The sequence below is a fragment of the Squalius cephalus genome (assembly GCF_949319135.1).
Source record: "Squalius cephalus genome assembly, contig: scaffold_37, whole genome shotgun sequence".
Classification (NCBI taxonomy): Eukaryota; Metazoa; Chordata; class Actinopteri; order Cypriniformes; family Leuciscidae; genus Squalius; species Squalius cephalus.
The window spans coordinates 1,547,486-1,573,171 of NW_027645811.1; the positions used below are offsets into that span (position 1 = coordinate 1,547,486).

The following is a 25,686-nucleotide window of genomic DNA, read 5'->3' on the forward strand; positions in this document are numbered from 1 at the left end:
TCTTATTATTAGGGGCCAAGCACCGAAGGTGCGGAGGCACCTATTGTTTCTGTTCGCGTTCTTATTATTATTAGGGGCCAAGCACCGAAGGTGCGGAGGCACCTATTGTTTTTGTTCCGGTTCTTATTATTAGGGGCCAAGCACCGAAGGTGCGGAGGCACCTATTGTTTTTGTTCCGGTTCTTCTTATTATTATTATTAGGGGCCAAGCACCGAAGGTGTGGAGGCACCTATTGTATCCGTTAGATTTATTATTATTATTATTAGGGGCCAAGCACCGAAGGTGCGGAGGCACCTATTGTATCCGTTAGATTTATTATTATTAGGGGTTCAAGCACGAAGTGCTGAAACCCTATTGTAATTGTGCTGATTTTTATTATTAGGGGCCAAGCACCGAAGGTGCGGAGGCACCTATTGTATTTGTTCCGGTTCTTATTATTAGGGGCCAAGCACCGAAGGTGCGGAGGCACCTATTGTATCCGTTAGATTTCTTATTATTCTTATTATTAGGGGCCAAGCACCGAAGGTGCGGAGGCACCTATTGTATCTGTTCCCGTTCTTATTATTAGGGGCCAAGCACCGAAGGTGCGGAGGCACCTATTGTATCCGTTCGCGTTCTTATTATTAGGGGCCAAGCACCGAAGGTGCGGAGGCACCTATTGTATCTGTTCCCGTTCTTATTATTATTATTATTAGGGGCCAAGCACCGAAGGTGCGGAGGCACCTATTGTATCTGTTCCCGTTATTATTATTATTAGGGGCCAAGCACCGGAGGTGCGGAGGCACCTATTGTATCTGTTCCGGTTCTTATTATTATTATTCTGTTATTTCTTCCGACTGGGCGTCTATGGCAGCCCATAGAACCGATTGTGGGAAAGTTGTTTTGGTTTGACATTCTGATAGAGGACAGTCCCAACATTAAATACATCAATTTTGGTGTTTCTAAGTCATTCCCTCTAGCGCCACCACCTGTCCAAAGTTTCACTTTTATTTTGCTAATAACTTTTGAACCGTAAGGCCAATCAACAAAATTATTTTTTTCTCTGATTCCTGAGCTCATGCCGATTCGATGCACCCTATATCGTCATTTTCCGTCATAAAAACATGGCCGCCATTTAGAATTTTCCAAAAAATCTACTTTTTCGAACTCGTCCTAGACGGTTTGTCCGATTTGCACGAAAATTGAACCAGATCATCTTCAGGCAGTGGTGACAAAAAGTTATTAAAATCTTGTTGATTCGTCAAACCGTTTTCAATAAACGCTCGAACAAATTTTACGTAGCGCTTGCAAAAACAGTCGTAAGGCTGTATCTCCGCAACGGTTTATCGTATTCAGACCAAACTTGGTACATGTCATCACAAGCATGACCTGAGGCTACATGCTGCGTTTCGGCGCAGCGCCACCTACTGGTCCGGAGATATGAAAAATTGCTCTTTTTGCTTATAACTTCTGAACAGTTTGTCCAAAAATCATAAAATTGGTCTCGTTAGATTCAGGGCAACATGCCGAGTCGACTGATATCCAATTTTACCATATTGGCCATTTTGACTTGAATTTTGTGCTAAAATGCTGTATTTTAAGAACGCATGAACGGATTGTTACGAAACTTGGTATGGGTCATCAGCACAATGTCCTGAAGGAGCGTGATAAGTTTCGAAACAGCGCCACCTCGACGGTGGTCGACTTTTTTTCATGAAACTCATCTCTTTAGACTCCTGAATCCTTGCCGAGTCCAACAATACCAAACATGCTAGGTTTCGCCTTACGGTTTGCGTAGCATTGTGATTTAGCGCTTAAAAAACATTTGGCTATATCTTCGAAACCGGTTGTCCGATCGAGACGAAACCACCGTCAGAAGTTTGGAAACATAGGTCGATAGCTAAACGCCAATGCCCAAATACGAAAATATTGATTGTAAGGGGTAGTAAAATTCAATCAAAGTCATGTGTCAGTAATTTTTTACGTGTTTTTTCATATAAATGTCTATAACTCCGAAGCGAATTGAGATATATTCACCAAAATTGACACACATATGTATGGGCTCACTCTGAGGACACATAAAAAAATTGTGGGACTGAGCCTCTTGGTGGCGCTATAATAGAACAAAACATGAAATTCCCATTGACTTCAATACAGTTTTGTGAAATAAAATGCTATACTAAACAAATGCATTGGTGTAATATTACGAAACTCAGAATATGCCAACAACACCATCCCCTGAAGGTACTCAAAATATTTTGAAACAGCGCCATCTAGTGGTCAAAAGTTATAACAAAATTTCCAAAAAGGCTAATAACTTTTGAATAAATCTGGCTATTGAAATGCCACTTATCTTAATAGATTCCTTGGGTCAAGCCGAAAACATAGATACCGAGTTTTCCTTATTTGGCCGAACTTCCTGTCCGCCATCTTGATTTCAAATCAAAACCTACTTTTTCGAACTCCTCCTAGACCGTTTGTCCGATTTTCACCAAAATCGAATCGTATCATCTCCAGACTGTGTTGACTAAAAGTTATGGATTTCGTGTCGATAGACGAAACCGTTTTCGTATAGCGCAGCAGCAAAGTTGAGGCATGATGCTAATAGCACTATTCAGGCTTTATCTCTGCAATGCCTTGACATATTGACACCGATCTTTGTATGTGTCATTGTCACTTCACTCTGACCACATCACATCAGTTTTGTAACTGTGCCACCTATTGGTCGAAAGTGATAATCCATTAAATCATATTTTTAATTACTGTTTCTCTGATATTTCAGGCATTTTGCCTATAATCCTTTTTAAATGTCTTTAATTGCTCATTGTTGCAATTGGTCTGACACTTTCAGACATGTTGGCATGTCTTGTCGTCTTATTCTGCTTGGCCCCGGTAATGGCTGCTTGCAGCTATATTTATTATTATTATTCTTCCTTCTTCCGACTGGGAGTCTGTGGCAGCCCATAGAACCGATTGCGGGAAAGTTGTAATGGTTTGACATTCTGATAGAGGACAGTCCCAACATTAAATACACCAATTTTGGTGTGTCTAAGTCATTCCCTCTAGCGCCACCAACTGTCCAAAGTTGTAGTCATGTTTATGCTAATAACTTTTGAACCACAAGGGCTAGAAACAAATTTTTTTTTCCTCTGATTTCTGAGCTCATGACGATTCGATTGCACCATATGACGTCATTATAATTTTTCCGCCATTTTGAATTTATCAAAAAACCTACTTTTTCGAACTCCTCCTAGGCCGTTCCTCCAATTTCCACGAAAATTGAATCAGATCATCTTCAGACCATGCCGACAAAAAGTTATGCAATTCGTGTTGATTCGTCAAATCATTCTCGAATACCGCGCAAACAAATTTTACGTAGCGAGTGCAAAAACAGACACAAGCCTGTATCTCCGCAACGCTTTATCGTATTCAGACCAATCTTGGTACATATCATCACAAGCATGACCTGAGGCTACATGCTGCATTTCGGCGCAGCGCCACCTACTGGTCCGGAGATATGAAAAATGCATATTTTTGCTTATAACTTCTGAATGGTTTGTCCAAAAATCATAAAAGTGGTCTCGTTAGATTCAGGGCGTCATGTTGAGTCGACTGATATCCATTTTTCCCAGATCAGCCATTTTGGCTGTCGGCCATTTTGAATTATGTGCTAAAATGCTGTATTTTATGATCGCATGAACATATCGTTACGAAACTTGGTATGGGTCATCAGCACAATGTCCTGAAGGAGCGTGAGAAGTTTCGAAACAGCGCCACCTAGTGGTGATTTTTGTTTTCCAAATGCTTTCAAATGCTTATAACGTTGGGTGTGGTCGACTTATTTTTACGAGACTCATCTCATTAGACTCCTGAATCCTTGCCAAGTCCAACGATACCAAACATGTTAGGTTTCGCCTTACGGTTTATGTAGCGTTGTGATTTAGCGCTTAAAAAACATTACGCTATATCTTCGAAACCGCTAGTCCGATCGAGACGAAACCACCGTCAGAAGTTTGGAAACATAGGTCGATAGCTATACGCTAATGCCCAAATACGAAAATATTGATAGTAAAGGGTAGTAAAATCCAAACAAAGTCATGTGTCAGTCATTTTTTACGTGTTTTTTCATATAAATGCCTATAACTCCGAAGCGAATTGAGATATTTTCACCAAAATTGACACACATATGTATGAGCTCACTCTGAAGACACATACAAAAAATGGTGGGACTGAGCCTCTTGGTGGCGCTATAATAGAACAAAACATGAAATTCCCATTGACTTCAATACAGTTTTATGAAATAAAATGCTATACTAAACAAATGCATTGGTGTAATATTACAAAATTCAGAACATTATAAAGTTATAACAAAATGTCTAAAAATGCTAATAACTTTCAAATAAATCTGCCTATTGAAATGCCACCGGTCTTAATAGATTCCTTGGGTCAAGCCAAGAACATAGATACCAAGTTTTCCTTTTTTGGCCAAACTTCCTGTCCGCCATCTTGATTTTCATTCAAAACCTACTTTTTCGAACTGCTCCTAGACCATTTGTCCGATTTTCACCAAAATTTTATCCTGTCATCTGCTTGTGCTTGGCCCCGATAATTGCTGCTTGCAGCTATATTGTAATTTAATTCCTTTTTTTCATGTACCATGCATAAATCATATGAATGTTTATACATTTAAGATTATCCACTGGTACAACAGAAACAAGAGCATTTGGTTGGTTGTTGTTTTTTTGTTTTTTTTTATGTTTAGTATTTGTTTGGATTTGAGTCCTTCCGTATTTTGTTTTCTATCAGCATGGTGACGTCGTAATAACTTCTTGACTCACAAGTAGGAGCTTTATTGCCTCATAAGGTAATGTCGATTGATTGTGCTAATTATTTATGCGCTGTTGATGAGGAGTAGCAATAAAGCTACTTTACTTATTTGGTTGGTTTATGAGTTAACATTATTACACCTATTACACATCTTTTGAATATTTTGTTGCACTTACGATAACTTCTCTTTCTCTCTGGCATGTAGAAGTGGGCGGAATCTGTGAGGAGACGCTAGCGTGTGATTGGTGGAGTTTGGGAGCCCTTTTATTTGAGCTCATAGTTGGAAAGGTAGGAGTATTTCAACACTTGAATAATTTTCAGTGAATAATTTTAAAAAAGAATGTATGCATTGGATTGAGTGTGGAAAATTATATTGGAGGGATAATTGTATTGGTATAATTGTATTTTCATGTAATTTCAACAGCTTAATGTTAAAGGTTAACACTATTATTGTTTAAGTTTGTTGTTGTTCATGTGTAGTTTGCTGTGTGTGTTTAGTCTCTATATCAGTGTCATCCTGCTGGCATTGGTAGACACTCATCCCTAAACATCCCAGAGTTTGTGTCGGAGGAGGCGCGCTCTCTGCTGGAACAGGTACATATTACCATGGTGGAAAAATTATATATGCAACCAGAAGTGAGAGGACACAGTGACAGAAGTGGTTGGGCAAGGCTCAAGCTATTGCCTAAAAGAAATAGTCTGACTGTAATGATCTCTCTCTCTCTTTCTCTGTGTTGGTCTGTCTGTAGTTGTTGCAGTATAATCCAGTGGAGCGGCTTGGCGCGGGAGTAGCCGGTGTGGAGGATATTAAGGCTCATCCTTTCTTTTCTCATGTGAACTGGACCAATTGAACTATCAGATGCTTTACTATGAGATGAAAGATTTAAACTGTCTGAGATGTGTCTATATGTACAAAAACAATGTCATAAATGCTGCAGGACACATTTATTTCACAAATACTCTTGCCTACAAATGGCCAAAGCTCACTGTTGAGTGAGGAAGTCTATAGCAGTGAGAGGAAAATGGATGTTACTGTTTTTGAAAAAAAAAAAAAACCATTTGTTTAAACCAGGGTTAGCAATTAAGATTCAAGAGCCACTTGAAATAATATGAAGAGTTTGAGGATGTGTCCCGGTCCATATCAGATGAGAACTATCAATACTATGGCTTCGTCTGAAATCGCATACTCTCTTGAGTATGTACTTATTTTGAACAAGTAATTACTTCACTGCCACTGTGTAGTGTGAATGCAATAAGGACATACTACATTTGCCATGTTCTCATTATCATTTGACCTACCAGTGTCAGTTGTGTTGCTTCACTGCCATTCATAAATCCTCTCCCGTGGCCTCATGGGATAGTAAAGTGTCATATGCACACTTCAGAATCTCGCCAGAAGAAGTAGGTCATCCAGGTACTTTTTGCCTACTCTTCTGAGTACTGTGAATTCTTACATACTACTTTTGTCGCATACTGTTTTTTGCCTACTATATAGTAGAAAAGTATGCGATTTCTGATGCAGCCTAAACGTGGTTCCTAAACCTGGTCCTGGATTACCAGAGTACATCACTGTTTTCTACAGAACTGCTTTATAGGCCTTTTCAGAATGTTTGTAAACAATAGGCGCCGAGTAACTTCCGGGTGGCAGAATGCGAGCGGCTTCCACTGACTAACTGAAGAGATCCAGCTGGCGACTGCAACAGTTACATAGTTAAAAACATTGTTGTTGATCAAAGTTGAAACGATGATGAAAACGTGTTGTGTTTGGGGTTGCGCTGCCAGATATACAGCAAAAGGTGTAGGGTTTTATCGATTTCCTGTGGGTGAGGAGGTTATAGCGACTGACCGTGAGACTCACGCAATTGTATGAGGCGCCACGTAGGATTTAAATCAAACTTCGGTTATCAATACATAACACACGTGCATATACACCTATAAATTACCCGCATATACATGTAGGCTATACTATTGGATGTTCAAAATACATATGAAATACACGTGCACACTAATATGAAATTCATACCAATGTTAGTAATGAATGCATATACACTTGTGAATATTGCATATAAACTTGACGCAAGCATACACCTATAAATACTCGCATAGCCTACACAACTAAAGCATGCATCCACGTTTTATTTTGTATGCGCGAGTGTTTTATGGATGTGTATGCGCATCGAGTTTATATGTATGTGCGAGTGTTTATAGGTGTGTCTGCGTGCTGCGAGTGTATATGTATGTGCGAGACGAGTGTTTATAGGTGTATATGCATGGAAGTTTAGTAGGTGTATAGGTGTATACACCTGGTGTATGCGTGCGTCAAGTTTATATGTAGCCTATATGCAAGTTATTCACAAGCATTCATTACTAACATATGTATTGGTATGAATTTCATATTAGTGTGCACGAGTATTTCATATATGTATTTTGAACATCCAATAAATGTATATGCGAGTAATTTATAATTGTATTGTGTTATGTATGTATTGATAAGCGAAGTTTGATTTGAATCCTACGTGGCGCCTCATACAATTGTCACTTTTCACACGCTCTCACTACACATCCATTTTCTCACGCAACTTCCTAAATGTATATTCCTCATACATAATATCGACCAATCAGTGTTTTTCAACCGCGCAAAGGTCGATATAACAGCTGGAGAACAATTGTCACATAACATTTACCTCAGGAAAGCCATTTAATGACCATGATATAACTTATAGCACGTTATTTTGGCTAGAAAAAAGAGCTATAGAGAGTATTTTGCTAATTATGTGTAGGCCTACTATATTACATATTTATTATATTTTTTACTTATATCATTAAACACAGTTGTTATTATGATAAAAAAATGCATTATATTAAAAAAAAAAAAATTTTTATTACATTTTTACTGTCGACGGTGGGTCTCCCTTCCAAGCAATTTACTAGCGCTGTCATAGGAACGCTTCGGCTTTTGCCACCCGGAAGAACGTCTATTACTGTTGTGACGTCATGGTGAATTGTCGTATAGATGAAAGGAACTCATTTAAGAATTGAGGATCTTTACAACGGAACTGAATCAACACTGAACTGACTTCATCTGAACAATAGCCGAAATGCATAATTTTTCTGATTATCACTGTAAAGCTGCTTTGAAATAATCTGTATTGTATAAAGGCCAGTTCAAAGACAAACGGCAATAAACACAAGCAAACTGGTTGGCCGTTGGATTTAGCATTTTATGAAAAATAACTGTCATTGGCCTTAAAGCGCTATATAAATAAAGGTGACTGACCTGAAATGGTTGTGTCAGATTAGAGAGACATCCAAAATGTGTAGAGTTGGGGATCCTCCAGGACCAGGGTTTGGAACCACTACTATATGTAACTGTATATAAATCCAACTGCTTGTGTATGGGTGTGTTTAATTTAGTGTGTTTTATAAAAATAAGCTGGCAAATTTCATTGCATGAACATCTCTAGCATGGGCTAAAACACATTTGATGTGATTGCTTGATTTAAATTGATCACATTTATCATTACGTCACTACATATTCTTCACTAACCCATCTAATGCTCTATTTATTAAACGCTTATTAAGATTAAGAGCTTATTTATTAAGACCTTATTGGTTCTTTCACTTGATGTTTTACTTTCTCAAGGATGGTTCATATTCTTGCAGACAAATACAACTATGGAGCTCAATGAAATGGAGAGCTATTTTAAAAAGCACTTGTGAATCAGTTAACTTTGTGTTACATTAAAGGGTGCAGCAAGTGATTTCTGAGAAACACTGTTGAAAGTGGATCGAACCGAGCACCACAACACTTCTAGCCAATCATCAGTGGGGAAGAGAGATGGCTGAGCAACATTACAAAAGAGAAAAAGTCAGAGGAATATCACTGGAAAAAGAAGGGTTATCTGAAATTCACATCTAAGATTATATAATTCATGGAACTTTAAGTACTAATTTGACCCTGTAGTTTAACTTCAAGTTTAAGATTTCAGTTTAATCATTAATACAGACCCTTTCCAAAAAATTAGAATATCATGGAAAAGTTTATTTATTTCCATAATTCCATTCAAAACGTTAAACTTCCATAGATTATAGATTCAGGGGCCCGTTCTTCGTACGTTGCTTATTACATCCGAGATCAAATGACATCCAAGATGATATCATCGTGCGAATCATGATCTGGCTAACTCGGTTCTTCGAACACACTTGCCGGATATGATTAGTATCGCTGGATTGAGTTATCTGAGAGAATTGCGCGTTCATGCGCTGGTTAAAAGGGGATATGTATCGATAGTAGAAACATTGATCAGCAACGCTGCTATTGGCTGCTCAGCGTGGTCGAAAATAGTCGAAGTTTATTCGGAATTTTAATGTTTAATCAAAACGCCAGGGAACACCTCAAAGTCTGCAAAAGCCAGGAGAGAGGGCTGGCAAAAAGTAGCAGACAATTTAAATCCGTTAGAAGTGGCCATGTTAGATGTTTTTATCACTTATTAGCCTATATTTTTGTATTTTAATAATTGCATAATTACTTTGTGCATTGTAATGTCAGTCACCATACTAGAACATGGGAACAAATAAAAGTGAAGTACAAAAATATTCTACATAATGGTAATTTTTTGTTATATTATAGTCTCTTTTATAAAATGCACTGTTAAATAAATGGTGTTCTGTTTATAAAAGCAACCAAGAAAAAGGCTGAGAAAAAAATAGAAAAGATCTTAGTAGCCTACACTGTAAAATATTTTTTGCTGCATTAAATTAAGGCTGTATAGTCATTTAAACTGTTAAATCTTGAGTAATGATGAATTGGTTTGACTTGTGAAAGTGAAAACTGATAAACTTATGTTAATGTAAAAATATTTTGCCATGACTTATTGATCACATTTTCCCCCAGTGTAGTTAATTGTAATGACATTGTGTTTTCCTCTTTTGTGCACTTTTACATAATACACCAACACTTGTATCTGTTCCCAAGTGACTGAAATATGAGCAGTAAGTGGACATTTTCTAAATTTCCAAAGGAAAGAAAATATAAGACTTTGTAATGTCCATTTGTTTACATTGCACTGGACAGTGAATAAACCCTCTGAGATAACTGTCATATACCATACCATATGGAACTAGCCTACCTGCAGGTGCATAAATAACTTTACTTAATTTATACTTGTATGCTTTATGGCTGCAATATACGTTGGAGGATTCCACATCTACAGAAAGGCCTACAGAAGAGTCTGCACAGACAGATGAGACATAGGCCTACAGGTGGGCAGTGTATAGCCAACTTTTCCTTTTTATTTGTTGCATGAGGCATGTGTCTAATATCTCTTGTTGCAGGCACTTGACCACTGGCTTTTCTTTACAAAGAACAATTGAAATAAAACTCAAGGAACTAAGCATATTTGTCTTTTATTAAACATTTAATGAAAAGTTTTTTTTTTTTTTTTGGCAATGTTGTGTAATATGGCACATGCAACAATGTCACAGGCCCTGTCAGGTGTGCAACCCCTCAGACTTTTCAGACACTGAAATCTTCCCTTTAGTTAGCCAAAGTTCATTTCATTGTGTGCCCTTGTCCTGGAGCTGCATTGTAACTGGTTTGGGTCAGGGAATGGGGTCATAAAACATGTCATAATCACCTAAATGCAGTTCTGTTAGGATCAGCATAAGTGTATGTAATACAGTGAGCTTGATATTTAATTGTGGAACTTTTCTTACCACTTTCAAATAATGTGCATAAATGTGAATCTCTGAAAATTCTTAAGTCATGCACAGATCCTGGCCATTTTGCTTTCACATTTGTGATATGGAAGATTTTAGTCAACTGCCTTTTTTTATTTGATATAATATTACTAATCTGGAATATTAAGAATCATAATAGTAACTGGGCTGCACATTTACATTGTGAACCCCCTTTCTGTTCACATAATCCCCTTCATTGAGGCCTTGATGGCAGTCTATGGTAGCCTATAGTCTATGGTACCAATCACGTTAGTGAAGCCTGAGTGACATATCTGTAATCGGCATGGTCATGATTGTATGATCTTCATAAAAAATTATGATAGCCTTAAAAAAAAAAAAACTGCTTTACAACATTGGGTCTTAAGTGGCTTGGAAATGCCACAAAAAAAACAAACTGTTTTTTAAACAGAAAAGCGACAAAAAAACGACAATCTCACGAATCACGAGAAAAAATATATATCTCAGAAAGAAAGTGCACTATCGCGCTGCGCTGGACTTCCCGTATCAGCTCCGCTTATGAAGGCGGGATCTAATCCTGTTAACATGAAATAAGCCTGCTCCCGAGCAGGTTTAAGATTGCGCACCTGTTGCTATGACAGCAAGTCCAGGATGAGCGTTGAAGAACCAAACAATCCAAGATCATGCCAAATCGCCAACAATCAAATCCAGCTAAGTGAGTTAGCGACGTACGAAGAACGGACCCCAGTTCTTTATTGGGATATTTAGTGTATTTCTTGATGTGCCTGTAGTGTAAAACTCAGAGAAGGCCTCAGGTCACAGAGTTCACTATGTCTCACTTCAGCAGCTCTGAGCAAAACACCCAGCCAGCTGCACCAGACAAAAATGGAATATCAGATTTTTTTATATGAATATCCATATATCTAGCGCACTGATGCAAATGACACTGTAAAATAGTTTATATATATATATATATATATATATATATATATATATATGTTGCTTTGATGATAAACCAGGTGATTGCTCTCCACTAATAGGAATGGAGTCAAGAAAAGAGATGAATGATTGGGGAGGATGGGTAAACAGTAGGGATCGACCAATATGGATTTTTTAGTGTCCATGCCGATACCGTTTTTTTTTTTCCATCAGCCTTAGCCGATGACCGATAAGGGCTGCTGATTTTCTTGGGCCGATATTTGGAGCCGATACTGCTTTTGCTCACTCAATTTACATCATAAAAATGACACAATGATGATAACAAATGTTACAAGTCTCAATTTAAAAAAGGAACATTTATTGAATTTAAAAAAAATATATATATTTGACAAATATTAAAAACGTGAGGTAGAACAAGTAAAAAAAAAAAGTTCTGTGCTGAAAATACTGAAAATAAATATTTAAGCATAATTCAAATTCTGAAAATAAATATTTAAGCATAAATAAAATAATTACACTATTGCACACAGTAGCAACAAGCAAGCGGCATAATAAACGTCGGTCGTTGCTATGCAACCATGAACTGCGCTCTCCATGATGACGAAGAAGTAAGGATTAATTTATTTCTAGCCCTTTACGACTACATATATTTATGGAGATGAGAAATAAAAACCCGCCCTGTCCAGCTATGATCAGCTGTTCGGCCGAGCTTTCGATGTTGTCATGGAAAGGTCAGTTGTTTTTTGTCACATGACCTGCGTGCGCTTGCGGCATTCTGAAAAGTTGAGATGTTTTCATCTCACCACAGCATAGGAGCGCCTGGACAAACGAGCGCGCTGCATCGCATGCGTGTCACAACCGCGTCGCTTCTTTTATGAGCACACGTCCAAACCTCAGCCAGGTGGTCGCTGAATAAAACTCCCACAAATATCACGGAATCACGGAACAACGTCAGCATTATTTAATCCTATGACCAGTGTTCGTAACAGCTGCCGTATGCATATGGATAGCCTCAAAACTTAGCTATTTGCAGCTCCCTAAATACAATGACAAGCAGTTTTATAGATGAGGCATTCGGCATTCGCGTTTTCCATTTGGACCCACAAACTTGCTTAGTTGCACGCACATATAGAGCAACGTGTTTCCACTTTCAAAGTGTATGGCAATATTTCAGCTAAGACAAACAGTTAAAAGATGCTTTGAAAGTTTAAAACTTGCCGTTGTCTTGAAGAGGCTTCCAGCACTGTGTGGGAGGGGCAGGGGAGGGGCAGTGCATGGGCTGCACTGAACTGCAGCGTCTCCAGCAACAGAGCTGCCTGCGGACGCCTGTCTGTAAATAATGCCGGGAAAAAACTATCGGCGAACGCAGTAGCAGCGGCCGATGCCGATACACGTCAAACCCGCAAATATCGGCCCGATTTATCGGCCGACCGATATATCGGTCGATCACTAGTAAACAGTAATTAAAAATGACCTAATGAATGCTCATTGGCCGAGCAAAGTTGGGCGCGAGGTGTAAGAAACTATAAAAGTGAGAGTCTTAACTGGGGTTGTTAGATGTTCTGCAGGTATCGCTTTATTGTCTCCAGCAATAAAGTCTTTTTTTCATCTGGCGGTTTTGGCATCTGGAACTCCGTGATTTCTTACAATAATGAGAAGACTTTTTCCACAAAAGTTACTCTTTTATTTCCCCCTCTCGAAGAAGACCAAAGATGAAATGAAAGGAAACAACACACACACACACACAAATCTGGCCTTGCAAAAACAAAGCTGAAATTATCCTTAGTAACATTACTTTCTTAAATATCAACTCGTAACTGCATAACATTCAATTTACAACTCATTCAACATTTCAGTAAAACATGTACAATGTACCATTAACATTTGAATAAACTGGCATACCAAGTCTTATTACCAAGACCATTTATCATAGATTATCAATTAAGTAGCAATTATAATATCAGTACTCTCATATTTTTCTCTCGTGGCCTGGTGGCTATTCTTTACTAATTTTACATTCCATCAGTAAGAGTAGAGTGCGAAGTTTGAATATTTTGCAATCCACACAAAATAATGAGAGACATATCAAGAGTTCAAAAGAGGACAAATTGTTGGTAAGCGTTTCGCTTGCTCATCTGTCACCAGGAGAGCAAGTCTTTGTACTGTATAGAGAGCTATTGGATCCAGGGTAATGTCGGCAAACCACCACGTAGGATGAACCACATCCAACAGGAGTAACTGTTGACACAAGAGGAAGCTACTAACAGGTACTAACCCGGATTGTATCCAAAAACATAAAACCAAAACTGCCCAACACACTGAAGAATGATATGTGCACCTCGATTCTCCTGTTTCCACCAAAACTGTTCGTTCGTCGGTAGCTCCACAGAGTCAATATTCGCGGTCGGGCTGTTATGGCTAAACCTTTAGTCCAGTGGTGTGCATGGGTGGCATTCTGGGTCCCTTTAATCGCTAGTAGTAAAGTGCCCTTTCGGTCGTATTGCGTTTACTTGTGCCATTGCCAAATACAATTTCATTGGTGCCAACAGTGCAAATCTTGGGCTGTGGACAATATGAAACGTACTGTTCTCTAATGAGTCCACCTTAACTGTCTTTCCCACATCTGTGGGAGTTACTGTGTGGAGAAGCTCCAAAGAGGCTCAACACCCAGACTGTTGCTGCCCAGAGTGAAGCATTGGGGTGGATCTGTGATAGTTTGGACACCAATATCATGGCATTCCCTACTTTTCTTGATGAGTACCAAACCATTCCGGAGGACCATGTGCACCTAATGGCTCAATGTACCCTGAAGGGGGTGCCATGTATCAGCATGATAATGCACTAATACACACAGCAAGGCTTGTGACAGAATGGTTTGATGAACATTCTGTCACAAGAACAACTTAATAGTAAAGTGCTACTCACCAAGGAGGATATATTAAATAACAAAGAAAATCGTATTCACAATATGAACAGTCAATTAGAGGCTTGGTTATTTTATTTTATTTTATTTTATTTTAATTTTTTTTTAACTTTATTTTAACAGGGAAACAGACTGAGACCGAGATCTCTTTTTCAGCTGAGCCCTGTGAAACATATAAACATATACAATGTCACACAATAAAATATACATACACATCCAAATCAACAAAAACAATCACAAACACATGAAACATCATAAATCCTCCAATACATTTTTAAAATGGGCCAGGGACACAAGATTGTTTATCTGAAGTTTGATCTGCAATTTGTTCCATATATAGGGGGCAAAATAACTAAATGCAGACCTACCCAGCTCTGTTGAGATTGATGGGATCTTTAATGTAATCCACCTTTGGGATCTTGTTAAAATATTTGTATGTCTAATAAAAAGCAAAGAAGTTATATAAGGAGGTAATTTTAAAAGAAGAGCTTTGTAAATAAAAAGGAGAGCATGTTTCTCACGTCTCACAGCAAGAGAACTCCATCCCACATGTTGGTATAAAATACAGTGATGAGTTTTATAGTTATCACCAGTGATAAATCTAATTGCACAATGATAAATAGCATCCAAAGGTTTTAATGTGGCAGTTGAAGCGTGCATATAAATGATGTCACCATAATCTAGGACAGACATAAAAGTGGCCTGAATAATTTGTCTTCTATGAGGAGATGACAAACAAGCCCTATTTCTATAAAAGAACCCCATTTTGATTTTTAGCTTTTTACTAAGTTCAGTAATATGCTTTTTAAAAGAAAGCCTATCATCTAACCATACACCTAGATATTTATATTCGGAAACCTGTTCAATTGGAATACCATCCAGGCTAGAAAGTACAAGAGTATTTCTTAAGGAAAGTTTTGACTTAGAAAAAAACATCAAATTTGTTTTCTTAGCATTTAAAACCAATTTAAGTTTTAAAAGAGATCTCTGTAAAATCTTAAAATCAGACTCCAGCTTCGTTAAAGCTAGCTCTGCTGAGGGAGCAGTAGCGTACAGAACAGTATCATCTGCATAAAAATGGATTTGACATTTTCTAATACTATCACCAATATTGTTTATATATAATGAAAACAACAATGGACCAATTATTGAACCTTGAGGCACCCCTTTTAGTAATGCTAACGGCTCTGACTTAACCCCATCAACCATGACGGCTTGAGTTCTATCCATCAGGTAGTTTGAGAACCATCTGCAGGCATCAGGACCCAGCCCGATAAATGAGAGATTACTCAAAAGTATATCATGGTCTACAGTGTCAAAAGCTTTTGACGGATCTATAAACAATGCAGCACAGTGCTTTCCCTCATCTAATGCATTAGCAATATCATTCACAACAAGCATTGTGGCTGTGGTAGAGCTGTGTTTAGATCTAAAACCGGACTGATTAATACTAAGCAAGTTATTTTCAGAGAGAAATGATTGTAACTGTTTGTTAATTAAAAACTCAAGAATTTTTGCAAGACAGGGGAGCCTAGATATAGGTCGGTAGTTATCCAGATTGCTACTGTCACCTCCCTTATGTAAAGGCAAAACAAAAGCTGCTTTCCACACCTTTGGGATAATTCCTGTAATTAATGATAAATTGAAGATATGAGTCACAGAACCAGCTATGATGTGTGCAGCAGACTTTAGTAAATAAGGATCTAAGTTATCAGCACCTAGGGATTTTTTTGTATCTAAGGCACTGATGGCAGCTAAGACCTCTCTCTCTGTGAGTAGTTTGAAACTAAAAAACTGGTTATTTTCATGTTTTTCATGGGGAGCTAAGTTTGGTGAACAGGGTGAAAAGTAATTTAACTGGCCAAGGTCATATTGGCCACATTGTTGTTCAAATAAATACCCTGCAGAAATAAAATGTTTGTTAAAAGCGTCACATATATCATTTTTCTCACTTAAAATACTGGCATCTAAATTAATTTGCTTCGGCAGAGAAACAATAGAATTTCCCCGTTTCAGTGAGTTAACGGTTTTCCAGAATTTAACAGGATCACCAGCAGAATCAGTCATAGCACTGATGAAGTAGTTCGATTTTGCCTTTTTTACAGCTGCAGTACATTTATTTCTCAATTGTCTGAAAATGAGCCAATCAGCTGGGGTATCTGTTTTCCTTGCAGATGACCAAGCCTGATTCTTAAGCCGGAAAAGATTAGATAATTCTGGAGAGAACCAAGAATTTGTACGATTTTTTATACGATAATTCTTAAAAGGGACATGCTTGTCTGAAATATGGTTAAAAATATGAGAGAAATGAGCAAGGGCTAACTCTGAGTCCTGAATGCTGGTAGTGGATAAGAGCTCAGAGTGATACAAATGTAAGTTAAAAGCTTGCTGTGAGAAGTGTTTAAAATTTCTCTTACAGATAATACGAGGGTCTGGATATTTGAGTCTAGTATTTCTTATACAGGCAATTGGACAATGATCACTGATAATATTTGCAAAAACCCCACTAGCTATATATTTATGGGGGGTATTAGTTATAATAATATCTAACAGAGATGATTTTTCCGGATTTTTTACATTAGGACGAGTTGGATAATTAATCAGCTGTGTTAGATTTAGCTCAGTACAAATATCTTTGAGTCTATCAGATGTAGGAGACAGCCAATCAAGGTTAAAATCTCCTAAGATCAATAATTCAGATTTTGCATAAATAGAGAGTACATCAAAAAGCTTAGTTAAAGTGCAATGAGGGGCTGAAGGAGGGCGATATACCCCTGCAAGAATTAAATGAACGTTATTACCAAATACCACATTTAAAACTAAACATTCATATTGCTTAGGGACAGAGGTAGACAATAACACCAAAACATTTAGACAACATTTTACATAAATTACAATTCCTCCTCCTTTACATACTCTGTCAACTCTAAACATATTGTAGAGGGTCTGGAATGAAAGTCTGGTTTGGCACTGTTGAGCTGTTTCCAGCGATCAGTGGTATAGTGATTAAATTATTTCTAACAACACCTCTCTGAGTGCTAGTGTTAGAATTAAAACGATGATTGAGCAACAGAGTAGGAATTGCAAAATAAATCGGAGTTTGCTCTATAAGTGGATTTGATGATACAAATAATGATACTGGAGGAGGAGTATTAATCATAGTCAAATTTGGGAGCGAACAACCCCCAGAAACAACAGAAGGAAAACAGCGTCAGGTGGGCTTAATCAATGTTCTACCAGAAGCAAGAGTGAGAGACATGTTTGTGGCAAGGATACTGGCACCATACCTGTTTGGATGTAGACCATCACGAAAAAACAGTTCTGGCCGGTTTGTGAACGCAGCAAAGTTGTCCACGAACGGAATTCCCAATGAGCAGCAATAGCCTTTTAGCCAGATGTGTAACTGACGTACACGGCTAAAAACAATATCTGTGTAGCGGGGTGATAGGAAAGGCCCAGATATAGCGCACTGCTTCCCAGTGTCCAGAAGTGTATTTATCAATGATTTAAAATCATCTCTCAGTTTCTCAGACTGTTGAAGTTTGATGTCGTTAGACCCAATGTGAACAATAACAGTAGATGCAGAGGAATGCTTATTAATGATTAGCGGTAGCTTTGAATTTAAGTCAACTACCCTAGCTCCCGGATAACAAAAGGTTTCAGCGTTCCGGATAGAAACATGACAGACCATGGATGAACCCATCACGAGAGTGGAAGGACTACGGATGGGTTTGTTGACTGAAAGCAACGGCCTCTCCCGGGTGATCTGCCGGCTAGTAATGGAAACCGCCAGCTTTACAGGGGGTGAAGGCCGCTTTGGATTGCATCTGGGCACTTTTACTTGAGAATGTGACGGCCGGAGTGAAGATGTAGATGGGGGAACGTGCACAGTGTGGATAGATGCTTCTTCCAGATTTTCCAGGACCTTATATCTCTTCTCCAGTTGCAGGACTGCTGATGTATTTGTTGGACTAGGTTTTCTTGAGTGCTTAGCACCACGAACCGTAATCCATTCATCCTGCGTTGGAACCGAGGGAGTGGAGGAAATAAGGGCCTTCGGTTTAGCACCAAACCTACCATGGATCGTTAGTGGAGACCGAACTTCGTTTCTGCAGGACAGGCTCACCAGAGATGGGAGAACGGAGCCATGGGCAGGTGGTGTCGCTTTCCATCACGTTGGATGTAGTTTGTGCAAACCAGGTATCTAAGAGTTCTTCGTCCTCCCTGATGCCATGAAGAACTGTAACTCTCCCCTCCAATTCTGCGACCCTCTGGCTCAGCAACTGGCAGGTGTTACATCCCGGGGTAAGCGAGGCCATAACAAACCGGTGGTTTTGGGCCCAAGGGCTAACAGCTAACAACAGTATGTTTTACCCCAGAGCCTGCTTCAGGTGAGTTTACAATTTAAAATATAAATAAAATATATTAACTTATCGTCACTCGCAATAAAGAACGAACGAGATTCGAACATAAACGTTTGAATTCTAGAAATGAATTACGAGTGTATATATTGTATATTATAGAGGAAAGAAAAATAGTATAACGATTTAAAGAAAATGTATTTTCTAAAATAAAGAAAAGGGAAAAAGAGGGTACAGGTTTAGTATAGAGAGTGAGGGAGGGTCATGAGGGTTATATTTCAAACACTAGTTTGGTATGTCACTATGGGAATTGCCCCGGGCATGAGCAATCTTGGAAGCACCAATAACACCACGTCTGTCAGTTGACAGACCAATCAAGTCTAATATCCCTATAAATGTATATTGCTGCCAGTGGTCCCTACCTCATCCTCGTTCTCTTCCCTGTAAAGATCCGTAAATGGAAGCTCTCCTCAGCTGATCCTCGCAGAGACTGGCTGCTAAACAGTTCACTTGACAAGCCGGTGTTTTAGGTACAACTTAGAACGCTGCAATTTTTACTGTCAAAGTGAATATTTTCTCTCTGCTGGGAACTAGCACATCAAGGCAAGATCAAGTTTTTCATATCTCAAGCCATAACAGCTAATTTTTCATTTCCCCCCCACACTGAGTGGTGTGACATTGCTATGCAGATGATACCCAAATTTATCTGACCCTAAAACGAAATTCAGATGGTCTGGACACTCTTATGGCCTGTTTGACAGATGTAAAGGCCTGACTGTCTCTAAACTTCCTGAATTGCAATAAGAGTAAAACGGAAATTATTGTATTTGGATCTTCAGATTCACTTAAAGATCCCAAAATAAACCTTGGCGAGTTATCTTATTCAGTGAAGCCATGGGTAAAAAATGTGGGTGCTGTTTTTGATGAAGCTCTGAAATTTGATAAGCAAAAAAAATTGTTGATCAAATCATGCTTCTTTTTTTTTTTTATCTTCGACTGTTTACAAAAGTAAAGTCATTTCTTTCTCTAAAGAATTTTGAAAAAGTAATCCATGCCTTTATTTCTACCAGGCTGGATAAATGTAACTCACTTTATGTTGGATTAGCCAATCAAACAAACCATGCAAGTTCATCACCATTTCTTCCTTCAACACAGAAGAAATCGTTTGAAAATCATGGAACCATCAAAATCCTTCTACGGGAACTTCACGAAATGCTTTCAATGCAAAGGCCATGCAAGTATACATTTAAAGCAGAACTCGGCAACTCTAGCGAACTCTAGTCACTTCTTCGCTGATTTTCCCTTATGTTGTCGCATGTTTTCCCCACGAGCTCCCCCTACAGCTGTGGGGCGTATATTTCACAACACTCACTGTCGTAATAAAACTCACTTGCGGCGGCCTCCTCCCCCTCTCTACCGCTGCTCATGTGCATTTGTTATGATCGGAGCAAGCCAACTGTATCGTGTGGAGCTATGTCTACCGAGGTGGATAATACATCATACATGCGTGTGTGTTTGTGTCAAAATGGCGTAAAGTAATTCGTGTTTCGCTCTCGCTCTCGCTCTCGCTCTCGTTCTCGTTCTCGTTCTCACTTCTCACGAGACTTCCAATTTCTATCTTGCCGGTGTGGCGAATAATATGGTTACTCGGTGTATTGGGTCCGGGCGAAGGACCCCATTAGTATGCCAGTAGTATGCCTGATCTAAATCTGTTCTCGCGATAACTTGTAGCTAACATGAGCTGTTTTAGTGTTATTATGTGGTAGCTTTATGAATGCTAAATCCCGCTGGTCTTCAGAAAGACGCTATATGCAAGGTATATTAAATAAAATTTTATATTGTACATGTAAATTGTGTATATTCTATAGCTAATATTTAAAATCTCAAGTTGCGTCCATAGCAGGAGAAAGACCGCGAAATTTAAAAATACTACTGTTAATGTGTCACGAAATGTAGTTTTAAGAGTTTTTCAGTCGATAATGTAGTTGTTTCAATCTCAAATATGTTGTTTGTTTATACAGATAGCGCCTATTTAAAAATGTGATCTGACGTTTTCGGAGATGTGAGATCCACAGGGATCAACGGGCGCTCAGCGCTCATGTATCCCGCCTGGCAGAGCCTTACCTCGGCCAGAGCTGCTGACGTTTTGCCGCTTAGTCTAGTGGAGTGGTTAAACATGAGATATATATAATTTGTCTTGTGTAGGCTATGTCTAACGGACGATCTTTGATATCATTAATTTGTTCCCTTGCAAATTGTTTTGGCTGAGGGCAAAGTTTAGTTTTATAACTATGGCTACTTATACTTTCATAGCTATTATTGATCAATAAAACTAAAATTTAACAAAAAGAGACAGGGTTGTGTCATTTTATTTTATATAGCCTATGTAAGAATATTTTAATATATATATATAATTATGATATCACCAACACAGCATGTATTTTTTTTTTCATGTATGGGATGGGAAGTAATTCAGAGTAGCCTATGTTGTCTTGAAAGAAATCAAGCATCACTGACAAAGGCCCAAAAGAGACCATGACTTTCTAAAAGATCTTTTAAATGCAGATTTTTTGTGTTTTTGTTTTACTTTTAGGACTGGAGAACATCTAGCAATGAGATGTCACGACTTTTTTCTGTTTGTTAAATGCTTAGTTAGGGTTAGGATCTCTGCAAAGGAATACCTTCTCACAACATAGCGACACTTTATAGTTAACTTAATGAATTACTAACGTAATGATAGCAGTAACACCAAAACGTACTTTGCAAGATTAAGCGCTGTTTTATATGGATTAATGTTAAAGGGGGGGTGAAATGCTCATTTTCACTCAATCTCCTGTTAATCTTGAGTACCTATAGAGTAGTATTGCATCCTTCATATCTCCAAAAAGTCTTTAGTTTTATTATATTTATAAAAGAAAGATAGGCTGTACCGGAAAAAACCGAGCGGCTGGAGGCGGGCCCTGTGGGCGAAGCTAAAGCTGTGCTAACGCGCCGAGCTAGTAACAACACACAGAGACAATAGAAGCAGTTTTACTCACCGAACCTTGTGACTGCTCGATCCTTAAGCATTAGACGATCTGCAAATCCGTCGATCTGGGCTTTGTTTATAAAACAATCATCGTCGAAATGCAGGGAACAAACAGTCTACACAACTCCGTTTATGCTCAGGAAAAACAAACTCCATCCACTGGTGCCTTAACGCTGGGTTCTTTGGGAATCTGTGCAGGGTTGTCTTGCCCTGGCAACCAAAAACACACTTCTTTGGTGACATTGGCTTCCCAAAAGCCGGGCAGGACGCTTTGATGGCGAACTGCTTTCGCTCTCTTGCTCTGGTCTATGAGTGCGCGCGCGCCCACGATCTTACCGAAGAAGTGCCCTTAGGACCCATATAAGGAAATTCCGTTACATCTGACGTCACACATGCCCATACTCGAAAAAAACTTTCCGAAACTTGTGACAAACCGGAAGGACAATTTTTGGCACAGAAATACTCCTTCAAACGTACAATTTAATTTTTGAAACTTTGTCCATGTTTAGCATGGGAATCCAACTCTTTAACAGTGTAAAAAACTCAGTATGCATGAAATAGCATTTCACCTCCCCTTTAAGGCAAAACAATAACTAACAAAACAGCATCAGGCATAAGAGACATCAGGATGAGATATGGAGATCCCACGAAGCATTTGTTACACTGTGCAAAATAGTGGTTTCGCGGACAGTGGAATTTTGGGATGACACTTGGTGCTAAGGACATACTGAAAGCGCCGATCTGTAGAGCGAAGGCAAAAATATTCCCTAACCCTAACCCTAAAACTTACATTTTCAGCCTCTAACATTAATTGACGAGTTGGAGTTTTATAGATTGGGAGAGAAATCTGATTAATCATCTGTCCACTATAGTGGACCTCATGCATCAATGGCTACATTTCAGCTACAATTCATACTTATACTGTGATTATTGTATCTGCAGTGAATTTTTTTTTTTACTGTAATAATGTGATTATAATGTATGTGACTTGTATTATGTAATGCATGTTACTTGTAATATATTACTTTACTTATAAATGAGTTATAAATGAGAAGAGTTGTAAATGAGAGACAACTTCTTAATGAGTTTAGGTCTTATATAAAAGCCCTTAAAGTAATGAAAAAGAAGAATGCAATAAATAGTGTTTGCATTAAAGAATATGATTTACGAAACAAAAACACAACCAAGCCCCTTTAACCTTTCCATCTTTTTTGTTTACAGTTTTTCTCGATTGCTTAATCACTATAACCAGGCTTTTGAACTAAAATTTCAAAACCATAACGCCATTTATCAAAAAGCACACCCATTTCACTAAACTATAAACACTATTCCCTGTTTTGACACATGAGTCAGATTTGTAGAACTGTCACTGCAGAACTCTACACACAAATCCCTTCATTTCTCATTGCTTAGACCATGTTGTCATTTAGAAAGCACTAGCATTCAATATTGTTCACTCAAGTCAGCACAGCTTCAGCTCAGTTAGCACACAATTACCCAGGTGGAAACACTAGGAGTTTAACACACATCAATCAGATCCTTCAATAGATATATAAAAGGGCCCAGATCTTTTTTTTTTTTGCGTTTTGGAATAATGGATCCAGAAAGACATGAAGGAAGAGGGATAAGAATGAGGAGGAGCAAGGGCAAGAAGACAAGCAGTCTCAGATGAAATTCAAGCCACTCTAGTTGCCCATGTGTTAGTCAATGGTGTGACTATGAGGGAGGCTGGGCTACGAGTACGGCCAAATTTGAGTCGCTTTACCGTCGCCTCGAGAACCTTCCAGAATGTTATCTTTCAAGGCAAATTATGATATTTCAACCATATGTGGAACATTCTTAGATGTGTCCATCATATTGTCTCCTTGAGTGGAGACCCTCCTGTCACGTCCAACACTCTTTTCCATTCCAATACAGTTGGAATTTTATACATAGTATGGTTTATTAATATAATGTGTACTGAGTTTGGTCAGTCTGTTTAATTACACGTTATGCATTTTTCTCCCATAGAAAACCGTTATAAGAAAACGCTTAACGTGGCTTACTGTACTAAGACGTTAATATTAAATTGCCAAACTCTGCACACATCATATTAATAAACCATAGTATGTATAAAAAATAATATAAGCCCAGAAATTGCACGCAACGCGTTTAATTACACGTTATGCATTTTCTCCCATAGAAAACCATTATAAGAAAACGCTTAACGTGGCTTACTGTATTAAGACATTGATATTAAATTACCAAACTCTGCACACATCATATTAATATATATTTCTTACCATATCCATTATAGAAAGTGCTCAATGTGGCTGGCTGGACACCTCATATAAGTAACAGAGTTAAAGCAATAAGCTTAAATGCTCATTAAGCGTTTTCACAAGTAATGTTAACCTAATTTTAGTCTACTGGGTAACAAAGTTCACAAAACTTTATCAATAATGCATAAAATAGATTCAGAATTCTGCCAGGCTTCCCTTTAACCCACAGCAACAGCAACACCAATCAGACTTTGAAGCGGACTAATCAATGATTGGTCGGCTCCATAGAGGTCGGCTCCAGCTGCAGACCACTTAATTAACCACACTCTGGACAAGCTTCTCACAGGAAAGATGGCGGGTTTTCTAGCTACTTGCTGATTGTTGTTAACGATGTTGATGGATTTCTTGTTCATTCAGAGGTATGTTTAGTTTGATTTACGTTACAAAAGCTTGTATTTCAACTGGTATATAATCGAATAATTTTTATGTGCATATGAAACTGGGACATGAATTTACATTTGATTTTATATATAGCCTTGTAGTTTCATATCTACATTAAATTGTCAGCCTTTAAATTACAGCTTGATGCATGGATGGATGAATATTAAACCATTTAATTAAATTGCTTTAGAAATTAAAGAACTTAGACTAAATTTCTCCATGTAAATCCTCCTAAAGTGTTCAAGCTACAACCACTAAACTCAGACTAGACCTTCAAACTGTTCTGACTTGAGTTGCTTTATCTATTTAGACTGATCAGACTTGCTGTTTTCCTAAAATTGCTGATAAAAACTTGGAAAAATCCCATAGACTTTCATTGCGGAATGTTCAAATTGAACCAAGATTATTTAAACTTCAACTGCCTAAATCATGTTTCACAGGTCCCTTTCGTCAGAAATTCTACCAAGTATCTCTGCGAAAATTTCATCTTTGGACATCTGAGCATCTCTCTGGACAGTTTCATCTCTGTGACCAAACATCTCTGGACAATTTCATCTCTGCGACCAATACATTTACCTTACTTATTTCAAAAATACAATTGAATTATCAATTTAACTTCATATTAATTATTGTTTTTTTCCCCCTCATCATTCAACATCTCAGTAAGTATATCCATCACCCTGTGTATTTTAATAATGTTTAATTGTAGTTATATTTTAATATTAGCGCAATTATCGGCCTGTAATAATTTTTTAACTAGCTATTCTTTAGCTAACTGCGTCTGCTGCAGTGAGTGATGTTCCACAGCACTAAAGACTGCAAGTGTTCAGTTGCATGTGACGTGTTGTTTGTGTGTTTTTGCAGAGCTCCCTCAAGTCAGTCCATGACACCTAGTCCAGCCTCCTCACCTACCAGGTCACGACCGCACCATCTAAAGGGGAAATTGACTGACTGCATCATCTAGGCCTTAGGATGGTTCCACAAAGAATTGACTGAACATGAATTTACTTCAAACTAAAGATTTGACTTTTCATACAGCAAAATACACTGCATCTATTTGTCTCATTAGCTCTCAAAAAACTTTAACCTTACAGTTCATTAAATATTTTAACACAGCTAACTCAACATTAATTGTTTTTAAATCTTCACAATGTATAGCCAGAGGACTATCACAAAAGTGTTTAGGAAAGTAAAGACATACTAGAGTATGTTTGTTTAAAGCTGCTTTGT

The 25,686-nt window shown here is 38.2% G+C and overlaps 1 protein-coding gene and 1 long non-coding RNA gene across 3 annotated transcripts in view; both read left to right on the top strand.

The window, feature by feature from the left end:
* The window catches only part of rps6kc1 (ribosomal protein S6 kinase polypeptide 1), a 214,947-nt gene extending 203,970 nt beyond the window's left edge, over positions 1–10,977 (top strand). For both annotated transcript variants that reach the window (XM_079898971.1, XM_079898972.1), the window contains exons 13-16: positions 5,012–5,094; positions 5,305–5,400; positions 5,556–6,401; positions 7,820–10,977. In XM_079898971.1, coding sequence (XP_079755097.1) covers positions 5,012–5,094; positions 5,305–5,400; positions 5,556–5,657 — 281 coding nt within the window. In that variant the 3' untranslated portion in view covers positions 5,658–6,401; positions 7,820–10,977. The remainder of the gene's footprint in view (positions 1–5,011; positions 5,095–5,304; positions 5,401–5,555; positions 6,402–7,819) is intronic.
* The window catches only part of LOC307154205, a 252,368-nt gene extending 226,919 nt beyond the window's left edge, over positions 1–25,449 (top strand). The window contains exon 3 of the long non-coding RNA XR_013820299.1: positions 25,321–25,449. This is a non-coding gene — a long non-coding RNA (uncharacterized lncRNA). The remainder of the gene's footprint in view (positions 1–25,320) is intronic.
* Positions 25,450–25,686: the final 237 nt, after the last annotated feature.